Below are 22730 nucleotides of genomic sequence, written 5' to 3'. Positions count from 1 at the left end.
TCTAGGACAGGATATGGTCAGGATTTATGCAGGAGGTCGCGGAGGTCCTCGGGAGCCTCGCACCTACGCGGCCATCTTGGTTGCGCGCTAGGCTCCTCCTCACAAATACAAGTTATTAAACATCTGTTGAATGGTGCCCATATTGTATTTCTAGCCCTGATCTGAACAGAGGCTACCATCAGTTTGAGTTAGCAGAAGAATGAAGATATATAACCACTTTCACCACGCACTATAGTTTATACTCTTACAAAGACTCCGTTTCGGCTTCTCCGCTGCAGCTGAAACCTTTCAAGAAGAGATAAGAAAAGTCATACGTGCTATCCAAAATTGCTTCAGCTATAGTGATGACATACTGGTGAATGGATAGAGTGTCAAAGGACATGACTCTGCCCTTCTTAAAGTATTGCAGGACACCAAACTGACCCTTAATAAAGACAAATGCACCCTTCAAACAAACTTTCTAAAATTCATTGGACATATTGCTGCTGATGGCATGAGGCCAGACCACAGTAAGGTCATTGCCACCCCATCGAATGTCTCTGCCCTTCACTCATTTCTGGAGCTTGCAAGCTACTGTTCTAGGTACCTGCCTAATGTTGCCTCAGAGAGTGAGCCTGTGAGGAAGATCACACAAAATGGACCTGCTTTTATGTATCCTCAAAGTTTCAACATACATCTCAAGACATCAAAGACAAAATAACAGCAGCCAATAACCTTACATACTATGATGCTTCATAACCCACAGAACTGATGGTTGATGCGAGTCCCGTAGGACATGGAGCTATCCTATCTCAAAGAGACACTGATTCTGAAGCACCTAGGCGCATGCTAGTCGTAGTCTTATTAAGCCACAGGTGGCCTAGTCACAGGCCAAGAAAGAATCTCTGGCTGTAGTGTGGACCTGTGAGCACTTTCATGTTTTCCTGTATGAAAAATCCTTCACAGTTGTGACTGACCACCACGCTATGTCATCCGTATTTAGCTACCCAAAGGCCAAAATGCCTCCCCAAATTGAGAGATGGGAGTTTACCTTTGCAGAACTAGCTATTTAAACGAATTCACAGATCTGTACGACAGAAACCCTGCGGATTGTATATCAGATTTCCCTGTAGAAAACTCAGTAACGTAAATAGCTAAGGAATACCTGAGATATGTCATTTGACAGTCATGTCCCTGTGCCATGAATTATTGAGAATTAATACACTCATCCAGACACAACACCACTATATGTGCCGTAAAGGCTGCGATTGAGTCTCAGGGATGGAACGAACTGAAAAATATTCATGTCTTATCCCAGAGTAAAATGAAAAATCTACAAGCATTTAAAAATGTAAGGGAAGAGCTAGCTTACCATTGGAAATGACTGCCCCTACGTGTCCACGTATGGTCATTCCCTGGTCACTGTGAAGTTAAATTCATGTCAAAGATCTTTCACACGAAGCTCCACAACTCCTAATCCAGGGTCTGTGGTTTCCGTATCCAGATCCACGTATTGCGAAGAAAGCCAGCACTTGTCATATCTGTCAGGCATCGAGCAAAGACGGAGCTCCAGAACTTCTGCAGTTGTCCAAGATCCTCACGCAAGTGTGAAAAGAAGTTACTATTGACTTTTACGGGCTCCAACCCACTGGTCAACATTTGTTAGAGGGTATCAATGAATGTTTGAGGTTTCCAGAAGTAATAGCTGTGCCCGGAATTTTGTCGGATGTCATCATTTCTGAATTTAACAAAGAATTTTCTTCCTCTGGCAACCTTGCTGTTGTGAACTCAGACAATATCCCCTGTTTTTTCAGGAAAAGAATTCAAAGACTTACAAGAAAGTTAGACTTCTGAGCACAGAAAATCATACCTCTGTGGCTGCAGGCCAGTGGTGTAGTTGATTTTTTATGGCCAAGAAGGCTGTCCAAGTTGACAACTTCTCTGACCACTCACTGTCGAAGGCTTATGTCAGACACTTTGGGCCTTATCTACAAGAAAGTGACTCAGCGCGGCACTGCAAGCCATTTGACTGAGCCACAGTGAGTCACTTTCAAAGCACAGGGAAGCGACATATTTACAGTAATATGTCGCATCTCTGTGCTTTCCCCTGCGCTGTCGCACAATTGGCTGCCATGCGCCAACGCGGGCACCCTTGAACCATGGTGCAAGGGTATCTGCGTTCCAGGGGAGATTGTTTTTGTGTACAAAAACAATCACAAGAGGTGATTTCCTGTTTCTATGTGTGCTGCATAATACAGCACACATAGAAAGAAGAAAAAACGAGGAGAAATGAAAACATTTCTGCAGTTGCGCCTCCCTACGCCTCCCCTAAGGAGACGTAGCATTCAGACGCATTCCCAGGTTTACAAAACGTTGTCAATCCGGGAATGCCGCAGAAGCCATGGGTGTTGTGTGGGAACATCCCCCAGCAACACCCATGACATGACACACCCCTCTCATGCAATGTGCTACGTGAAAAGGGACCGTATTTACAAGGACACGAAAAGTCACGCAGGGTGGCTTTACGTGTCCGTGTAAATATGGGGCAGCAAAATGCGCCACCAGTGAGTCACAAAAAGTGATACACAGCTGGCGCAAGGGGCTAGTAAATATGCCCCTATGTGACTATAAAGACTTATGTGATTATTTACATCGGTGTCAGGAGGAATGAAAACACCTTCACGCGACACTCTTCGTATTTCAAGCCCTTGTATGGATAGGGGTGTGGAGAAGTAATGAGTGAGGAGGCTCAAGGGGATACAGTAACTCAATCTGAGAAGATGCTGCATGTGAAAGTTCTGACAGTGACTCCAGACCACAGCCGTCATACAATCATGATGCTTCTGTGGCAACTAATGTGGCCACTCCCCAATGGCTGCATCCTCAATTAACTATTTACCCCCAAAACGTCTCATCACAGTTATGGACTCATTTGAACTATATTTGTGTGTTGTTGGGGTATGTGATATTGTGTGTCCTCTCTCCCAGGGCAGTGACCCATTGAAAGGCTCCGTACTGGGAGTGAAGACGCACATGTGGGGCAGGGACTTCAGTTGGTGCGCAGCCCCCGATGAAGGCAGATCAATGAGGTCATGCTTGCGCTAGTAGACTAATGTGTGTTTCCTGATGGGCATTTATAATAGGAGGTCATTCATGCATTACCACATATGTTTGAGCGAGTGCCTGTGAGTTTGTTACAGCTCATGATGCAACTTAAAGAGTCGCTTATGAATACAGGAATGGTTCAAGTTCCACACAGTTGTTTCCTGTTGCCTGAATTGCTTCTGGTCAATAGGTGATTCCAGGTCAGTACAGAGTGGCTCAAGTAGAGTGCAGTGAGTGGACAGTACCCAGTACAGTGTGGCTCAAGTAGAGTAGAGTGCTGTGAGTGGACAGTACCCAGTACAGTGTGGCTCAAGTAGAGTAGAGTAGAGTGCTGTGAGTGGACAGTACCCAGTACAGTGTGGCTCAAGTAGAGTAGAGCAGAGTGCTGTGAGTGGACAGTGCCCAGTACAGAGTGGCTCAAGTAGAGTAGAGTAGAGTGCTGTGAGTGGACAGTACCCAGTACAGTGTGGCTCAAGTAGAGTAGAGTAGAGTGCTGTGAGTGGACAGTGCCCAGTACAGAGTGGCTCAAGTAGAGTTGAGTAGAGTGCAGTGAGTGGACAGTACCCAGTACAGTGTGGCTCAAGTAGAGTAGAGTGCTGTGAGTGGACAGTACCCAGTACAGAGTGGCTCGAGTAGAGTAGAGTGCTGTGAGTGGACAGTACCCAGTACAGTGTGGCTCAAGTAGAGTAGAGTGCTGTGAGTGGACAGTACCCAGTACAGAGTGGCTCAAGAAGAGCAGAGTAGAGTAGAGTGCTGTGAGTGGACAGTACTCAGTACAGAGTGGCTCAGGTAGAGTAGAGTGCTGTGAGTGGACAGTACCCAGTACAGAGTGGCTCGAGTAGAGTAGAGTGCTGTGAGTGGACAGTACCCAGTACAGTGTGGCTCAAGTAGAGTAGAGTAGAGTGCTGTGAGTGGACAGTACCCAGTACAGAGTGGCTTAGGTAGAGTAGAGTAGAGTGCTGTGAGTGGACAGTACCCAGTACAGAGTGGCTCAAGTAGAGTAGAGTGCTGTGAGTGGACAGTACCCAGTACAGAGTGGCTCAAGTAGAGTAGAGTGCTGTGAGTGGACAATACCCAGTACAGTGTGGCTCAAGTAGAGTAGAGTAGAGTGCAGTAAGTGGGCAGTACCCAGTACAGTGTGGCTCAAGTAGAGTAGAGTGCTGTGAGTGGACAGTACCCAGTACAGAGTGGCTCAAGTAGAGTAGAGTGTTGTGAGTGGACAGTACCCAGTACAGTGTGGCTCAAGTAGAGTAGAGTAGAGTGCAGTGAGTGGACAGTACCCAGTACAGAGTGGCTCAAATAGAGTAGAGTAGAGTGCTGTGAGTGGACAGTACCCAGTACAGTGTGGCTCAAGTAGAGTAGAGTAGAGTGCTGTGAGTGGACAGTACCCAGTACAGTGTGGCTCAAGTAGAGTAGAGTAGAGTGCAGTGAGTGGACAGTAGCCAGTACAGGGTGGCTCAAGTAGAGTAGAGTGCTGTGAGTGGACAGTACCCAGTACAGAGTGGCTCACGTAGAGTAGAGTAGAGTGCTGTGAGTGGACAGGACCCAGTACAGAGTGTCTCAAGTAGAGTAGAGTAGAGTGCAGTGAGTGGACAGTACCCAGTACAGTGTGGCTCAAGTAGAGTAGAGTGCTGTGAGTGGACAGTGCCCAGTACAGAGTGGCTCAAGTAGAATAGAGTAGAGTGCAGTGAGTGGACAGTACCCAGTTCAGTGTGGCTCAAGTAGAGTAGAGTGCTGTGAGTGGACAGTACCCAGTACAGAGTGGCTCAAGTAGAATAGAGTAGAGTGCAGTGAGTGGACAGTACCCAGTACAGTGTGGCTCAAGTAGAGTAGAGTGCTGTGAGTGGACAGTACCCAGTACAGAGTGGCTCAAGTAGAGTAGAGTAGAGTGATGTGAGTGGACAGTACCCAGTACAGAGTGGCTCAAGTAGAGTAGAGTAGAGTGCTGTGAATGGACAGTACCCAGTACAGTGTGGCTCGAGTAGAGTAGAGTAGAGTGCTGTGAGTGGACAGTACCCAGTACAGAGTGGCTCAAGTAGAGTAGAGTGCTGTGAGTGGACAGTACCCAGTACAGAGTGGCTCAAGTAGAGTAGAGTAGAGTGCTGTGAGTGGACAGTACCCAGTACAGTGTTGCTCAGGTAGAGTAGAGTAGAGTGCTGTGAGTGGACAGTACCCAGTACAGAGTGGCTCAAGTAGAGTAGAGTAGAGTGCTGTGAATGGACAGTACCCAGTACAGTGTGGCTCGAGTAGAGTAGAGTAGAGTGCTGTGAGTGGACAGTACCCAGTACAGAGTGGCTCAAGTAGAGTAGAGTGCTGTGAGTGGACAGGACCCAGTACAGAGTGGCTCAAGTAGAGTAGAGTAGAGTGCTGTGAGTGGACAGTACCCAGTACAGTGTTGCTCAAGTAGAGTAGAGTAGAGTGCTGTGAGTGGACAGTACCCAGTACAGAGTGGCTCAAGTAGAGTAGAGTAGAGTGCTGTGAGTGGACAGTACCCAGTACAGAGTGGCTCAAGTAGGGTAGAGTAGAGTGCTGTGAGTGGACAGTACCCAGTACAGAGTGGCTCAAGTAGAGTGCTGTGAGTGGACAGTACCCAGCACAGAGTGGCTCAAGTAGAGTAGAGTAGAGTGCTGTGAGTGGACAGTACCCAGTACAGTGTGGCTCAAGTAGAGTAGAGTGCTGTGAGTGGACAGTGCCCAATACAGAGTGGCTCAAGTAGAGTAGAGTGGAGTGCTGTGAGTGGACAGTACCCAGTACAGAGTGGCTCAAGTAGAGTAGAGTAGAGTGCTGTGAGTGGACAGTACCCAGTACAGTGTGGCTCAAGTAGAGTAGAGTGCTGCGAGTGGACAGTGCCCAGTACAGAGTGGCTCAAGTAGAGTAGAGTAGAGTGCTGTGAGTGGACAGTACCCAGTACAGAGTGGCTCAAGTAGAGTAGAGTAGAGTGCTGTGAGTGGACAGTACCCAGTACAGAGTGGCTCAAGTAGAGTAGAGTTGTCAAGAATTCCTGTCATGCGAGGGGAGGAAAACGGTAACCAGCGAAAACGGACTACATCTCCCAGGATGCTTAGCGGTTGAGAGGTTATGTAAACAGGAGAGCTGTTACATAACTCAAGGAAAACACGCCCTTATGTAAACAGGAGAGCTGTTACATAACTCAAGGCAAACACGCCCTTATGTTAACAGGAGAGCTGTTACATAACTCAAGGAAAACACGCCCTTATGTAAACAGGAGAGCTGTTACATAACTCAAGGAAAACACGCCCTATAAAGGGAGGAACCGGGAGGTACAACGCTGTCGTGTCTTGCCCCATCGTCACCTGTGAAGGACCCGGAAGCTCTACCGGATAACCATTGAGCTTCGCTTTTTGACTCGGCTGAGTCAAAGCGCAGTGGCGCTTTTGCTGGTTGGAGTCGTAACTCCCAGCCCGACCAGAGATACAGGGACTGCCAGCTGTAACGCACACCAGGAGGTGTTTGCCGCGTTACAGACTCGGAAGTCCACAGGATCGATCGAGCGGCTGCTCTCGGTTCAGTCTTCTTTGCTTGTGATTGGGGTATCGGTGACGCATCACCAGGAGGTGACTTCGCGTCCCGGTGCAGTCTGAGGAAGAGGTTGAGCGGCTGCTCCCTTCAGGTAGAGACCCCGGCTGGGTGTTTCCCTGACTCCTCGATTCTCCCCAACACTCTTCGTGCCCCTCACAGCCTACCGATTGGCATTGTCGGCCATTTCATTTCTGCCCTCTGTTGGCATACGCCGGGATCGGCGTATATGCAGAGGACGGTTAGGACCATCCGTGCTGTGGGCTGGTAACGTACTTAGCCTGGAGGATTCCAGTGACTATAACCTTTGTTTATTCCTTGTATTATTTTTGCCTTCATTAAAATAACTAAACCTTCACAAGTGGTTGCGTTCTCATTATCGTGTCTGTTAAACGATCCTGAGACGTTCAGGGCGTTACAAAATATCCGACCGTAATAACACTAACTGTCTCCCGGTCGATAACAGACATGGCAACAGTTGATGATGTGCTGGCTGCTTTAGCGACCGTGCAAATTGAATTGGCTGCCTCCAGGCAAGAAACAGCCGATGTAAAAGCCAGACTGGATGCTATCCAATTGGACCCGCTCACGCCCAGCACCTCCCTCACGAACCAGACCCCTGCGGTAATAGTGGAAATGCCGGTAGCCGTCCCCTTGGCAACACCAGAGAGGTACAGTGGGGATCCTAACACAGTGCAGGTATTCCTCACACAAGTGGCGCTACATTTATCGTGCAAACCAAGGGCGTTCCCCACGAGTCAGGCTCGTGTGGCTTTCCTTATATCCTATTTGGCTGGAAACGCGGCACAATGGGCCGTACCTCTGGTGAGCAGGGACGACCCCATCTTATGTGATTGGGGTGCTTTTCGCGAGGAATTCCTGAAGGTCTTCGACAGAAGGGCTCACTCGTACACGGCGGACCGTGAAATGCTTGAGTTGAGACAGGGATCCAACGACCTGGTGCAGTATCTCAACGCGTTCCGAAGGCTGGTTGCGGAAACCAAGTGGCCTGTTGCTAAACAGACGGCGCTCTTCCATCACGGGCTGTGCGATGAGCTCAAGGACGCCGTGGCTCGTATTGACCCACAACCCAAGACATGTGAGGGCCCTATCAACCTGGTATTACGGCTGGAACATAGGCTAAGTGAAAGAAAGGGGGATCATGGGAGAAAAGGAAAATCCCTTCCATCCTATGTGACAGTGGGAAGTCCTGAAACTTCCACCGCATCCAAGGGAGAACCCATGGACATCGGCGCAATACGAGCGAGCCTCACAGCCACGGAGAAAGAGTCACGCCGTAAACAAGGATTGTGCCTATATTGTGGCAAAAAAGGCCACTACGTACGTGAATGCCCTGCCAAACCAAAGACGTCACGTTATCGGGCCAACCGGTCGGTAACAGCCGTGGTGGACGTACCGGCGGAAAACTAGAGGACTCCCAGACCAAAGAAGGGGCATCTCGGAGTCACTCATCCATCCCTTCACTTTCCAACTCGGTCACTAAGGGACAACGACACCTGTTTCTCACGGTGCACGTGGGAGTGCATGACCAGTGGATACCCGTTGTGGCCATGGTGGATTCAGGGGCCACTGGCATGTTTATGGACCACAACGAGGCATGCAGGCTAGGGCTAGTGCTTCTTCCCAAAGCTGTACCCGAAGACGTCTATGCTGTAGACGGAAGGCGATTGGTGACGGGGCCCATCGGGCAGCACACGGGGGTCCTTCCGATGAGATGTGGGAGGAACCATTTGGAACAAATCGATTTTAACATCATCCGAGCGCCCCAATATGGCGTCATATTGGGATTGCCGTGGCTACAGAAACACAACCCCTCTGTGGATTGGCCAACACATCGCATCGAACTGACGTCACCGTATTGCATCCTGCATTGTGGAATAAGAACGGAATCCCTTGACGCAGATGAGAGCGGGAGTCAGACGGTGGCTACAGCGGCAGAAAAAGATGTGGCTCTCCCCCAGGCTTATCACAGTTTTGAGGATGTATTTGATGAGGTGAAGGCGGAAGTGCTACCACCACATAGACAGTTTGACTGCCAGATCGACCTGGTGCCAGGGGCCAGCGTTCCCAGCGGCAGGCTGTATGCCCTGACGGAGCCTGAAAACGTGCATCTCCGGGGGTACCTGGATAAACTCCTCAAGCTAGGATTCATCCGCCCGTCCAAGTCTCCGGCCGCCTCGCCACTCTTCTTCATCCCGAAGGCTAATGGGGAGCTGAGAGCCTGTGTGGACTTTAGGGCATTGAATGCGATAACCGTAAAGAATCGGTACCCCTTGCCTCTCATCAGTGTACTTCTGGAACAGGTCAAGAAAGCTCGTATCTACACCAAGTTGGATTTGAAAGGGGCATACCATCTGGTGCGCATGAGGGACGGAGACGAGTGGAAGACCGCCTTTAAGACCAGGTTCGGCCTTTTTGAGTACCTCGTCATGCCGTTCGGTCTGTGCAACGCCCCGGCAGCCTTTCAGTACTTTTTGAATGAGGTATTCAGAGAGGAGTTGGATATCTACGTGGTCGTATATATCGACGACATCCTCATCTATTCGTCCAGTGTGGAGGAGCACGTACACCACGTCAAAGCTGTGCTCCAAAAACTGAGGGAAAACATGCTGTTTTGTAAACTCAGCAAGTGTAACTTCCACGTCACATCCGTGGAATTCCTCGGAGTGATGCTGAGTCCAGAGGGACAGGAGATGGCAGAACGAAAGATCAAGGCGGTGAAAGAATGGCCGGTGCCCCAAAGCGTGAAGGATGTCCAAAGTTTCATTGGCTTCGCCAACTTTTACAGGCGGTTTATAGATGGATTTTCAGGATTGGTGGCCCCAATCACACAGCTACTGAGGAAGTCCAAGGAGTTTGTCTGGTCCCCTGAAGCGAACAAAGCCTTTGAGGCCCTGAAAAGCGCCTTTGGTAAGGCGCCGGTGTTGGCTCACCCCGATCCGGATCTCCCCTACGTGGTGGAAGCGGACGCATCGGATGTGGCGCTGGGGGCTATCTTGTCCCAACGCAACCACGACACAGGGGTGCTTCATCCCGTTGCGTACATGTCCCGCAAACTCAACGACGCCGAACGCAACTACCATATTGCGGAGAAGGAGCTTCTCGCAATCAAGGACGCCTTCACCGAATGGAGGCATTGGTTGATGGGGGCAAGACATGTGGTATCGGTGTACACGGACCATCGGAACCTACAGTTCATGACGGCCACAAGACACCTTTCTCCCAGACAGCTGCGGTGGATGATCTTCTTTGCGGGGTTCAACTTCCGCATCACATATCGGCCGGGGACGGAAAACCGGAAGGCGGACGCCCTGTCCCGTCAATCTGCAGTTAAGGAACCATTGCCTGCGACCGAGCATTCCATCATTTCCCCGAGGATGGTATTGGGGGTTATCCAACCGGATACTTTCCTGAGGGGAATAAAGAGAGGGATCAGGTCATTCGCATGGCGGAGGTGGCTCCTCAGTCACAGAGAATGGCAGCTGAAGGACGGGATACCCCTGAAGGGCAGGTGCCTATTGATACCCACGCCTGGGCTAAGGAAACAAGCATTCATCTGGTGCCATGACTCCCCATGCGCAGGTCATTTGGGCTTTGAAAAAACGGTGGCTAGCATGGGACGGCATTTCTGGTGGCCAACCATGAGAGTGGATGTCAGGAGGTGGGGACAGGAGTGTCCTACGTGTGCTACCATGAAGGCCGACCATGGCCGAACCCAAGGGCTCTTACATCCACTTCCGACCCCGGATAGACCATGGGATAGCATATCACTGGACTTCGTGGTGGGCCTACCGGTAGACCAGGGGATGACGGCAATACTGGTGGTGGTGGATTACTTGACGAAAATGGGGCACTTCATCCCCTGCAAGAGAGTCCCTACGGCCGGGGAATTGGCGTCACTACTCCTAAAGAATGTGGTACGACTGCATGGATTACCTGGGGTGATCGTGTCGGACCGGGGGTCGCAGTTTACTGTGCAATTCTGGAAGACTTGGTGCACTGCGCTGCATGTTAAGACCGCCCTGTCCACCAGCTACCACCCTCAAACGGACGGCCAAACCGAGCGCCTGAACCAAACGCTCAAACAGTATCTGCGATGTTTTGTGGACCAGGGCAGGAAAGAATGGGTCGACTTGCTATGGGTTGCAGAGATCGCCTATAACAACGCCACTCACAGCTCCACACAGTCATCTCCGTTCTATAGCAACTATGGCCAACATCCCAGGTTCTTGCCATTTCTACATCCGTTCAGAGAGGACAGGATTCCCGCCACAGCGGACAGGGTGGCACACATAAAAGACACGTTGATGCGCTCAAGGGCTGTCCTAATAGAGGCCAAGAGAAGATACAAGGCTGCGGCAGACAGGAAGAGAAGGCCCGGGCCACTGTACCGCACTGGAGACTACGTCTGGATATCCACAAGAAACATGAGGTTTCGAAAGAACAGTGTGTTCCATCCCAAGTACATGGGCCCCTATCGAATTACCAAGTGTATGGGTCCCGTGAACGTGAAGGTGTGCTTGCCCCAGTCATTGCGGATACACCCTGTCTTTCATGTATCATTGCTCAAACCAGCACCCTCCAAGCCGTCTGGGACACCTAGGCCGGTATGCGTGGAGTCGGAGGTGGAGTATGAAGTGTCGGGCATACGGGCGTCCAAATGGCGCAGGGGGAAGCTGTGGTACCTGGTTGCGTGGAAAGGCTATGGCCCGGAGGAGCAGTCATGGGAACCGGCTGAAGGGGTTCATGCTCCGCGCTTGGTCTCCTTGTTCCATCGGCGTTTTCCTGCCAGCGCTGGACCCGTGGGGAGCCGCTGAGAGGGAGGATGTACTGTCAAGAATTCCTGTCATGCGAGGGGAGGAAAACGGTAACCAGCGAAAACGGACTACATCTCCCAGGATGCTTAGCGGTTGAGAGGTTATGTAAACAGGAGAGCTGTTACATAACTCAAGGAAAACACGCCCTTATGTAAACAGGAGAGCTGTTACATAACTCAAGGCAAACACGCCCTTATGTAAACAGGAGAGGTGTTACATAACTCAAGGAAAACACGCCCTTATGTAAACAGGAGAGCTGTTACATAACTCAAGGAAAACACGCCCTATAAAGGGAGGAACCGGGAGGTACAACGCTGTCGGATATTGTGTTTACACCGACGTACCTGCTTAGTAAAGAGCAGTGTTCCGGAGTGGTGCTCCAGTAAGGCAAGAACGGAGGTAGGTCGAGTCGTTACTCCCTGGGCCGTGTCTTGCCCCATCCGTAACCTGTGAAGGACCCGGAAGCTCTACCGGATAACCATTGAGCTTCGCTTTTTGACTCGGCTGAGTCAAAGCGCAGTGGCGCTTTTGCTGGTTGGAGTCGTAACTCCCAGCCCGACCAGAGATACAGGGACTGCCAGCTGTAACGCACACCAGGAGGTGTTTGCCGCGTTACAGACTCGGAAGTCCACAGGATCGATCGAGCGGCTGCTCTCGGTTCAGTCTTCTTTGCTTGTGATTGGGGTATCGGTGACGCATCACCAGGAGGTGACTTCGCGTCCCGGTGCAGTCTGAGGAAGAGGTTGAGCGGCTGCTCCCTTCAGGTAGAGACCCCGGCTGGGTGTTTCCCTGACTCCTCGATTCTCCCCAACACTCTTCGTGCCCCTCACAGCCTACCGATTGGCATTGTCGGCCATTTCATTTCTGCCCTCTGTTGGCATACGCCGGGATCGGCGTATATGCAGAGGACGGTTAGGACCATCCGTGCTGTGGGCTGGTAACGTACTTAGCCTGGAGGATTCCAGTGACTATAACCTTTGTTTATTCCTTGTATTATTTTTGCCTTCATTAAAATAACTAAACCTTCACAAGTGGTTGCGTTCTCATTATCGTGTCTGTTAAACGATCCTGAGACGTTCAGGGCGTTACAAGAGTAGAGTGCTGTGAGTGGACAGTACCCAGTACAGAGTGGCTCAAGTAGAGTGCTGTGAGTGGACAGTACCCAGTACAGTGTGGCTCAAGTAGAGTAGAGTAGAGTGCTGTGAGTGGACAGTACCCAGTACAGAGTGGCTCAAGTAGAGTAGAGTAGAGTGCTGTGAGTGGACAGTACCCAGTACAGAGTGGCTCAAGTAGAGTAGAATAGAGTGCAGTGAGTGGACAGTACCCAGTACAGAGTGGCTCAAGTAGAGTAGAGTGCTGTGAGTGGACAGTGTCCAGTACAGAGTGGCTCAAGTAGAGTAGAGTAGAGTGCTGTGAGTGGACAGTACCCAATACAGTGTGGCTCAAGTAGAGTAGAGTAGAGTGCAGTGAGTGGATAGTACCCAGTACAGGGTGGCTCAAGTAGAGTAGAGTGCTGTGAGTGGACAGTACCCAGTACAGTGTGACTCAAGTAGAGTAGAGTGCTGTGAGTGGACAGTACCCAGTACAGAGTGGCTCACGTAGAGTAGAGTAGAGTGCTGTGAGTGGACAGTACCCAGTACAGAGTGGCTCAAGTAGAGTAGAGTAGAGTGCACTGAGTGGACAGTACCCAGTACAGTGTGGCTCAAGTAGAGTAGAGTGCTGTGAGTGGACAGTGCCCAGTACAGAGTGGCTCAAGTAGAGTTGAGTAGAGTGCAGTGAGTGGACAGTACCCAGTACAGTGCGGCTCAAGTAGAGTAGAGTGCTGTGAGTGGACAGTACCCAGTACAGAGTGGCTCAAGTAGAGTAGAGTAGAGTGCTGTGAGTGGACAATACCCAGTACAGAATGGCTCAAGTAGAGTAGAGTGCTGTGAGTGGACAGTACCCAGTACAGTGTGGCTCAAGTAGAGTAGAGTAGAGTGCTGTGAGTGGACAGTACCCAGTACAGAGTGGCTCAAGTAGAATAGACTAGAGTGCAGTGAGTGGACAGTACCCAGTTCAGTGTGGCTCTAGTAGAGTAGAGTGCTGTGAGTGGACAGTACCCAGTACAGAGTGGCTCACGTAGAGTAGAGTAGAGTGCTGTGAGTGGACAGTACCCAGTACAGAGTGGTTCAAGTAGAGTAGAGTAGAGTGCAGTGAGTGGACAGTACCCAGTACAGTGTGGCTCAAGTAGAGTAGAGTAGAGTGCAGTGAGTGGACAGTACCCAGTACAGAGTGGCTCAAGTAGAGTAGAGTAGAGTGCTGTGAGTGGACAGTACCCAGTACAGTGTGGCTCAAGTAGAGTAGAGTGCTGTGAGTGGACAGTACCCAGTACAGAGTGGCTCAAGTAGAATAGAGTAGAGTGCAGTGAGTGGACAGTACCCAGTACAGTGTGGCTCAAGTAGAGTAGAGTGCTGTGAGTGGACAGTACCCAGTACAGAGTGGCTCAAGTAGAGTAGAGTAGAGTGCTGTGAGTGGACAGTACCCAGTACAGAGTGGCTCAAGTAGAGTAGAGTAGAGTGCTGTGAATGGACAGTACCCAGTACAGTGTGGCTCGAGTAGAGTAGAGTAGAGTGCTGTGAGTGGACAGTACCCAGTACAGAGTGGCTCAAGTAGAGTAGAGTGCTGTGAGTGGACAGTACCCAGTACAGAGTGGCTCAAGTAGAGTAGAGTAGAGTGCTGTGAGTGGACAGTACCCAGTACAGAGTGGCTCAAGTAGGGTAGAGTATAGTGCTGTGAGTGGACAGTACCCAGTACAGAGTGGCTCAAGTAGAGTGCTGTGAGTGGACAGTACCCAGCACAGAGTGGCTCAAGTAGAGTAGAGTACAGTGCTGTGAGTGGACAGTACCCAGTACAGTGTGGCTCAAGTAGAGTAGAGTGCTGTGAGTGGACAGTGCCCAGTACAGAGTGGCTCAAGTAGAGTAGAGTGCTGTGAGTGGACAGTACCCAGTACAGAGTGGCTCAAGTAGAGTAGAGTAGAGTGCTGTGAGTGGACAATACCCAGTACAGAGTGGCTCAAGTAGAGTAGAGTGCTGTGAGTGGACAGTACCCAGTACAGTGTGGCTCAAGTAGAGTAGAGTAGAGTGCTGTGAGTGGACAGTACCCAGTACAGAGTGGCTCAAGTAGAATAGAGTAGAGTGCAGTGAGTGGACAGTACCCAGTTCAGTGTGGCTCTAGTAGAGTAGAGTGCTGTGAGTGGACAGTACCCAGTACAGAGTGGCTCACGTAGAGTAGAGTAGAGTGCTGTGAGTGGACAGTACCCAGTACAGAGTGGTTCAAGTAGAGTAGAGTAGAGTGCAGTGAGTGGACAGTACCCAGTACAGTGTGGCTCAAGTAGAGTAGAGTAGAGTGCAGTGAGTGGACAGTACCCAGTACAGAGTGGCTCAAGTAGAGTAGAGTAGAGTGCTGTGAGTGGACAGTACCCAGTACAGTGTGGCTCAAGTAGAGTAGAGTGCTGTGAGTGGACAGTACCCAGTACAGAGTGGCTCAAGTAGAATAGAGTAGAGTGCAGTGAGTGGACAGTACCCAGTACAGTGTGGCTCAAGTAGAGTAGAGTGCTGTGAGTGGACAGTACCCAGTACAGAGTGGCTCAAGTAGAGTAGAGTAGAGTGCTGTGAGTGGACAGTACCCAGTACAGAGTGGCTCAAGTAGAGTAGAGTAGAGTGCTGTGAATGGACAGTACCCAGTACAGTGTGGCTCGAGTAGAGTAGAGTAGAGTGCTGTGAGTGGACAGTACCCAGTACAGAGTGGCTCAAGTAGAGTAGAGTGCTGTGAGTGGACAGTACCCAGTACAGAGTGGCTCAAGTAGAGTAGAGTAGAGTGCTGTGAGTGGACAGTACCCAGTACAGAGTGGCTCAAGTAGGGTAGAATAGAGTGCTGTGAGTGGACAGTACCCAGTACAGAGTGGCTCAAGTAGAGTGCTGTGAGTGGACAGTACCCAGCACAGAGTGGCTCAAGTAGAGTAGAGTAGAGTGCTGTGAGTGGACAGTACCCAGTACAGTGTGGCTCAAGTAGAGTAGAGTGCTGTGAGTGGACAGTGCCCAGTACAGAGTGGTTTAAGTAGAGTAGAGTGGAGTGCTGTGAGTGGACAGTACCCAGTACAGAGTGGCTCAAGTAGAGTAGAGTAGAGTGCTGTGAGTGGACAGTACCCAGTACAGTGTGGCTCAAGTAGAGTAGAGTGCTGCGAGTGGACAGTGCCCAGTACAGAGTGGCTCAAGTAGAGTAGAGTAGAGTGCTGTGAGTGGACAGTACCCAGTACAGAGTGGCTCAAGTAGAGTAGAGTAGAGTGCTGTGAGTGGACAGTACCCAGTACAGAGTGGCTCAAGTAGAGTGCTGTGAGTGGACAGTACCCAGTACAGTGTGGCTCAAGTAGTGTAGAGTAGAGTGCTGTGAGTGGACAGTACCCAGTACAGAGTGGCTCAAGTAGAGTAGAGTAGAGTGCTGGGAGTGGACAGTACCCAGTACAGAGTGGCTCAAGTAGAGTAGAATAGAGTGTAGTGAGTGGACAGTACCCAGTACAGAGTGGCTCAAGTAGAGTAGAGTGCTGTGAGTGGACAGTGCCCAGTACAGAGTGTCTCAAGTAGAGTAGAGTAGAGTGCTGTGAGTGGACAGTACCCAGTACAGAGTGGCTCAAGTAGAGTAGAGTAGAGTGCTGTGAGTGGACAGTACCCAGTACAGTGTGGCTCAAGTAGAATAGAGAAGAGTGCAGTGAGTGGACAGTACCCAGTACAGAGTGGCTCAAGTAGAATAGAGTAGAGTGCAGTGAGTGGACAGTACCCAGTACAGTGTGGCTCAAGTAGAGTAGAGTGCTGTGAGTGGACAGTACCCAGTACAGAGTGGCTCAAGTAGAGTAGAGTAGAGTGCTGTGAGTGGACAGTACCCAGTACAGAGTGGCTCAAGTAGAGTAGAGTGCTGTGAGTGGACAGTACCCAGTACAGAGTGGCTCAAGTAGAGTAGAGTAGAGTGCTGTGAGTGGACAGTACCCAGTACAGAGTGGCTCAAGTAGGGTAGAGTAGAGTGCTGTGAGTGGACAGTACCCAGTACAGTGTGGCTCAAGTAGAGTAGAGTGCTGTGAGTGGACAGTGCCCAGTACAGAGTGGCTCAAGTAGAGTAGAGTAGAGTGCTGTGAGTGGATCGTACCCAGTACAGAGTGGCTCAAGTAGAGTAGAGTAGAGTGCTGTGAGTGGACAGTACCCAGTACAGAGTGGCTCAAGTAGAGTAGAGTAGAGTGCTGTGAGTGGACAGTACCCAGTACAGAGTGGCTCAAGTAGAGTGCTGTGAGTGGACAGTACCCAGTACAGTGTGGCTCAAGTAGAGTAGAGTAGAGTGCTGTGAGTGGACAGTACCCAGTACAGAGTGGCTCAAGTAGAGTAGAGTAGAGTGCTGTGAGTGGACAGTACCCAGTACAGAGTGGCTCAAGTAGAGTAGAGTAGAGTGCAGTGAGTGGACAGTACCCAGTACAGAGTGGCTCAAGTAGAGTAGAGTGGTGTGAGTGGACAGTGCCCAGTACAGAGTGGCTCAAGTAGAGTAGAGTAGAGTGCTGTGAGTGGACAGTACCCAGTACAGAATGGCTCAAGTAGAGTAGAGTAGAGTGCTGTGGGTGGACAGTACCCAGTACAGTGTGACTCAAGTAGAGTAGAGTGCTGTGAGTGGACAGTACGCAGTACAGAGTGGCTCACGTAGAGTAGAGTAGAGTGCTGTGAGTGGACAGTACCCAGTACAGAGTGGCTCAAGTAGAGTAGAGTAGAGTACAGTGAGTGGACAGTACCCAGTACAGTGTGGCTCAAGTAGAGTAGAGTGTTGTGAGTGGACAGTGCCCAGTACAGAATGGCTCAAGTAGAGTTGAGTAGAGTGCAGTAAGTGGACAGTACCCAGTACAGTGTGGCTCAAGTAGAGTAGAGTGCTATGAGTGGACAGTACCCAGTACAGAGTGGCTCAAGTAGAGTAGAGTAGAGTGCTGTGAGTGGATAGTATCCAGTACAGAGTGGCTCAAGTAGAGTAGAGTGCTGTGAGTGGACAGTACCCAGTACAGTGTGGCTCAAGTAGAGTAGAGTAGAGTGCTGTGAGTGGACAGTACCCAGTACAGAGTGGCTCAAGTAGAGTAGAGTAGAGTGCTGTGAGTGGACAGTACCCAGTACAGAGTGGCTCAAGTAGAGTAGAGTGCTGTGAGTGGACAGTACCCAGTACAGAGTGGCTTGAGTAGAGTACAGTGCTGTTAGTGGACAGTGCCCAGTACAGTGTGGCTCAAGTAGAGTAGAGTGCTGTGAGTGGACAGTACCCAGTACAGTGTGGCTCAAGTAGAGTAGAGTAGAGTGCTGTGAGTGGACAGTACCCAGTACAGTGTGGCTCAAGTAGAGTAGAGTAGAGTAGAGTGCAGTGATTGGACAGTACTCAGTACAGAGTGGCTCAAGTAGAATAGAGTAGAGTGCAGTGAGTGGACAGTACCCAGTACAGAGTGGCTCAAGTAGAGTAGAGTAGAGTGCTGTGAGTGGACAGTACCCAGTACAGTGTGGCTCAAGTAAAGTAGAGTAGAGTAGAGTGCTGTGAGTGGACAGTACCCAGTACAGTGTGGCTCAAGTAGAGTAGAGTAGAGTGCAGTGAGTGGACAGTACCCAGTACATAGTGGCTCAAGTAGAGTAGAGAAGAGTGCTGTGAGTGGACAGTACCCAGTACAGTGTGACTCAAGTAGAGTAGAGTGCTGTGAGTGGACAGTACCCAGTACAGAGTGGCTCAAGTAGAGTAGAGTAGAGTGCTGTGATTGGACAGTACCCAGTACAGAGTGGCTCAAGTAGAGTAAAGTAGAGTGCTGTGAGTAGACAGTACCCAGTACAGTGTGGCTCAAGTAGAGTAGAGTGCTGTGAGTGGACAGTGCCCAGTACAGAGTGGCTCAAGTAGAGTAGAGTAGAGTGCTGTGAGTGGACAGTACCCAGTACAGAGTGGCTCAAGTAGGGTAGAGTAGAGTGCTGTGAGTGGACAGCACCCAGTACAGAGTGGCTCAAGTAGAGTGCTGTGAGTGGACAGTACCCAGTACAGAGTGGCTCAAGTAGAGTGCTGTGAGTGGACGGTACCCAGTACTGTGTGGCTCAAGTAGAGTAGAGTAGAGTGCTGTGAGTGGACAGTACCCAGTACAGAGTGGCTCAAGTAGAGTCGAGTAGAGTGCTGTGAGTGGACAGTACCCAGTACAGTGTGGCTTGAGTAGAGTAGAGTAGAGTGCTGTGAGTGGACAGTACCCAGTACAGAGTGGCGCAAGTAGAGTGCTGTGAGTGTACAGTACCCAGTACAGTGTGGCTCAAGTAGAGTAGAATAGAGTGCTGTGAGTGGACAGTACCCAGTACAGAGTGGCTCAAGTAGAGTAGAGTAGAGTGCTGTGAGTGAACAGTACCCAGTACAGAGTGGCTCGAGTAGAGTAGAGTAGAGTGCTGTGAGTGGCCAGTACCCAGTACAGAGTGGCTCAAGTAGAGTGCTGTGAGTGGACAGTACCCAGTACAGTGTGGCTCAAGTAGAGTAGAGTAGAGTGCTGTGAGTGGACAGTACCCAGTACAGAGTGGCTCAAGTAGAGTAGAGTAGAGTGCTGTGAGTGGACAGTACCCACTCACCCTCGTCTTCTTCTTCCTGCTCTTTTCTAGATAGATGTAAACCTGTTCAAGAGCCTCAGAAGAACAATACCGTAGCCATTGTGGTGGGGATTTTTTTCGTCATCGTCTTCCTTGCAGTGTCCTTCCTGGTAATTAAATGCTGTGCTCCCTGCTCCAGACAAAGTAAGTAATGCATGAGCCTGTAGATTTTTTTAAAAAAATAACTTTATTGGCAGTTACAAGTCATAACACACTGTTGTTAGATCCAGGATAAATGTGACAACAGGGAAAATCACCCCCTTCTCTTTTCCTATTTCCCAGGATAACAGATACCATCCCGCTCAGTACATTCATTCATTTCCAATTTTGTTCCTCATACTACTATCTTCTACAGAGAACTCTCCTCCCTCACTCCGTGTCAGTGTGTCAGTGTTAACCCTTTCCTATTATATCTGCGGGTGTCCAATAGTTCTCTATGATAATTTCCTCCGCCTGTCAGTCTCCGTATTTGCATAGCCTCTGGGGATCCGATTCGTCACTTCTGTTACACCTTTTCAGGTGTCTCAAGCGTCTGGTTCCCCGCACATCTGTTATCATAGCCATCCATGCCCTGCCATCATCTTCCAGTTTGTCGTCTCTCTGCACCTGTTTCATGCGGACCGTCTCCGCGGTTGCGCACTCGCATGCATCCCTCATCCCCGCCTCACTCCTCGGAGGAGTGGAACTCAAGCATGCTTTGGCAATTCATCGTTTTGCTAAAACTAACCCCAGAAGTATAAACTTTCTACTTAAAGAGCCTATAGAGTTAGCTTAGCTGGTAGCAGTGATACTCTGGATGAAGGCGATGTTGAGATGCATAGACATTAGTTTGTTTAAGATGAGTAACGTCATTAAAGTGGAGGTTGTGATGTACAGGTTCGATAAGGCGTATGAATAAGTAAGTGTTGGTTACAGCGAGAAAGAGCAGTAACAATGTAAGGGTGGTCCGTGTGAGGTCAGACGGCCATGCATGGAGGATGCATGGTGCCTGCGTGTCGGCACGGATCCAGCTTCTCCGGTGCCAGCTGGAATGTAAGCCGCAGCGGAGAGCTGCCTAAAACCCCTGAAAGCAGGGTTGCCTATGAGGGCTTGTGGGAGCCGGCCTCGTGGCGTGGTCCTGTTTCCCCGCGCTAAGCCGCACGAGGTCCCATGCACATCGGGATTCCTCCATCTTGGATTGCACGTCACTCCACGTGACCATCTGTATGACCCTGCTCTACCCGGCCTCGGTCCCAGCGAGGCCCGACATTGAGACGCCAACCCCTGGCCCGGGGGATACCACGTGAGCCCTTCCCACTCCCGGCGGAGGGCAGTATCGATGGGACCCCCAACCGTCTCTCCACACCTGGGTGTGACCGCCCCACAGCTCTCTGGGGCCTGGCGCCTCTCCTGCTGGGCGTCTGGCCGCTCCCTACCCGGCCTCTCCGCCCCCTCCGGGCGCAAGAGTCCGGACATCAAAGGGCTCCCGTCCTATATCTGGGGCGACCCGACAACAGGGCATTAGTTGTATCCTGGAGTCAAGAGCCCTGCTGATCGGATCGCGGCTGACCCTACGGAAGAAGACTCACCCTGAACCACCACTTGAGCCCTGCTGACGACGTCGCGGCTCCACCGTGCTTAAAGACCTTCACGAACCCTTGGGGCCCTGCTGACGCTGTTGCGGCCCGACCTTGTTGAACCTTACCACCTGAGCCCAGCTGACCTCTTCGCGGCTCGACCGAAGCGGACCTACCACCAGAGCCCTGCTGACCGTGTCGCGGCTCAACCTAAGCGGAACTACCATCCGAGCCCTGCAGACGCCATCGCGGCTCTCCATGTCCGAGCCGCTCTGAGACCAGCATCCAAGGTCTGGCACAGAGCCCTCCCGTACCTGGTTGGTACTAAGACTGTCCCGCTACCCTATCCTCTTAACGACCACTGAGACTCTGATAGGATCCCTCGATCCCTCTGTAAATATTGCCCATATTACTGCCGATAAAGAATCTAATCTTGCAACTGCTATTGAGTCCTGTGTGGTGGTGTTACTGGGCCTAGTACGATCATAGGAGAAGGACCTCCCCGAGGGGGCTTCTCAGCGGCGCTCGGCTATACCTTTGCGGTAGGAAAGTGCCCGGAATAGTCTCCCCGACTACCCGGTGGCCCTCCCTCCAACATTTGGTGGCCAGCGACGGGATACGAGCCAGACGCAATCGTACAAGCAAGTAACGCAACCACTGCCGGACCAGACGGGAAAAGAAAACCATGGATGGCCAAGAAGCAACCGTGGCCGCAACCTTCCAGGTGGAGAAACTGGAGGAATACACCCACAAAGAACTCAAACAGTTCTGCAAGGACAAAGGGATCCCAACCACAGGATTGGGCACCAAGGAAGATATGCAGAGAGCCCTGAAAGCCTGGGCAGAACTCGAGACACCTCCACCCCGAGCCGAAGGGACCTCGGCCCGGGACGGAAACCTGCCGACCACGACCCCGACAAACGGGGAGCGAACCGTCCCGGACACCAGCCTTTCCCACGAAGAGATACGAGAACGGGAAAGGGCACGGACACACGAAATGGACCTTGCCCGACTCCGGCTGGACGGTGAGCTCCTACTGGCGGAGAAAAAGATAGCCCTGGAGCAACTACGGCTGCAAGAAGAAATCGAGGAGAAGAAAAGGCATCGGGAGCTAGAGGAGAGACGGCTAACCCTCGAGCACGAGAGGAGCCTTAAAGAACTTGAACTAAAAGCTAAAACTGGGGAGACCAGCAACCCCGGAGCCCGGGACGCTCTGCCCCTGACCGAGCCAAAGGTTCACATCCCCAAGGATGTCGTCAAGGAGTACTATAAAAATGACGACATCCAGCAATGGTTCCGAGCGTACGAGGTAGCCATGACCTCCCATCGGGTACCCCGGAAGGACTGGGGCGCCGGCCTATGGGGGAGGTTCCTCAGCGAGGGGCGGGATACCCTGCTGCAACTCCCCGACGCCGTGATGACCTCGTACGACCACATGAAGGAAGCCCTACTCACCCGCTACGGACTATCGGCCGAGATGTACCGGCAACGCTTCCGGGACTGCAAGAAGATCCCCGGTACCACATGGGTCGAATACGTGGACTTCTTCAGCCGAGCGTTGGAAGGATGGATAAAAGGGAGCAAGGTCACCTCATATAATGAACTGTTTGACCTCATTGTCTGGGAGCACCTCGCCAACAACTGCTTTGTGGAACTAAGGCAACACCTCCTGGACAGTAAACTGACCGAGCCCCGGAAGCTCGCCGCCGAAGCGGACCGATGGGTCAACACCCGGGTCCCCCGGAACCCTGTGCGGGACTACACCCGGAGTACCACGGGACCCCCCCGCCAGCGAGGCGGAGGAGGGGGGTCCCACCGCAGTCGAGAATTCCCAGCCGGGCCGCCCAGAAGTCCGCCACGAGGGCAAGCAACCAACCCCGCTTCCCCGACCCAGGGCCGAAGAGGGACCCCTATCGCCCGGTCTGGACCACGACCGACAGTGACCTGCTTCGGATGTCAGCAGACCGGCAATTATGCAAGCGACCCGGCTTGCCCCATCAACCGACGGAACGGGACCACGGGCCACCTCCCCAACACATAGCCGCCGCAGCCCTGGGGGAGAGAGA

The 22730-nt window shown here is 51.4% G+C and overlaps 1 protein-coding gene across 2 annotated transcripts in view; it reads left to right on the top strand.

Annotated features, from left to right (window-relative positions):
* Positions 1 to 22730, top strand: part of LOC146801345 (T-lymphocyte activation antigen CD86-like) — a 275628-nt gene that overhangs the window by 190035 nt on the left and 62863 nt on the right. For both annotated transcript variants that reach the window (XM_085621004.1, XM_085621003.1), the window contains exon 4: positions 19121 to 19252. In XM_085621004.1, coding sequence (XP_085477130.1) covers positions 19121 to 19252 — 132 coding nt within the window. The remainder of the gene's footprint in view (positions 1 to 19120; positions 19253 to 22730) is intronic.

This window comes from Triturus cristatus, chromosome 8, assembly GCF_964204655.1.
Source record: "Triturus cristatus chromosome 8, aTriCri1.1, whole genome shotgun sequence".
Taxonomy (NCBI): Eukaryota; Metazoa; Chordata; class Amphibia; order Caudata; family Salamandridae; genus Triturus; species Triturus cristatus.
This window is presented reverse-complemented; position numbering and strand designations above follow the sequence as displayed.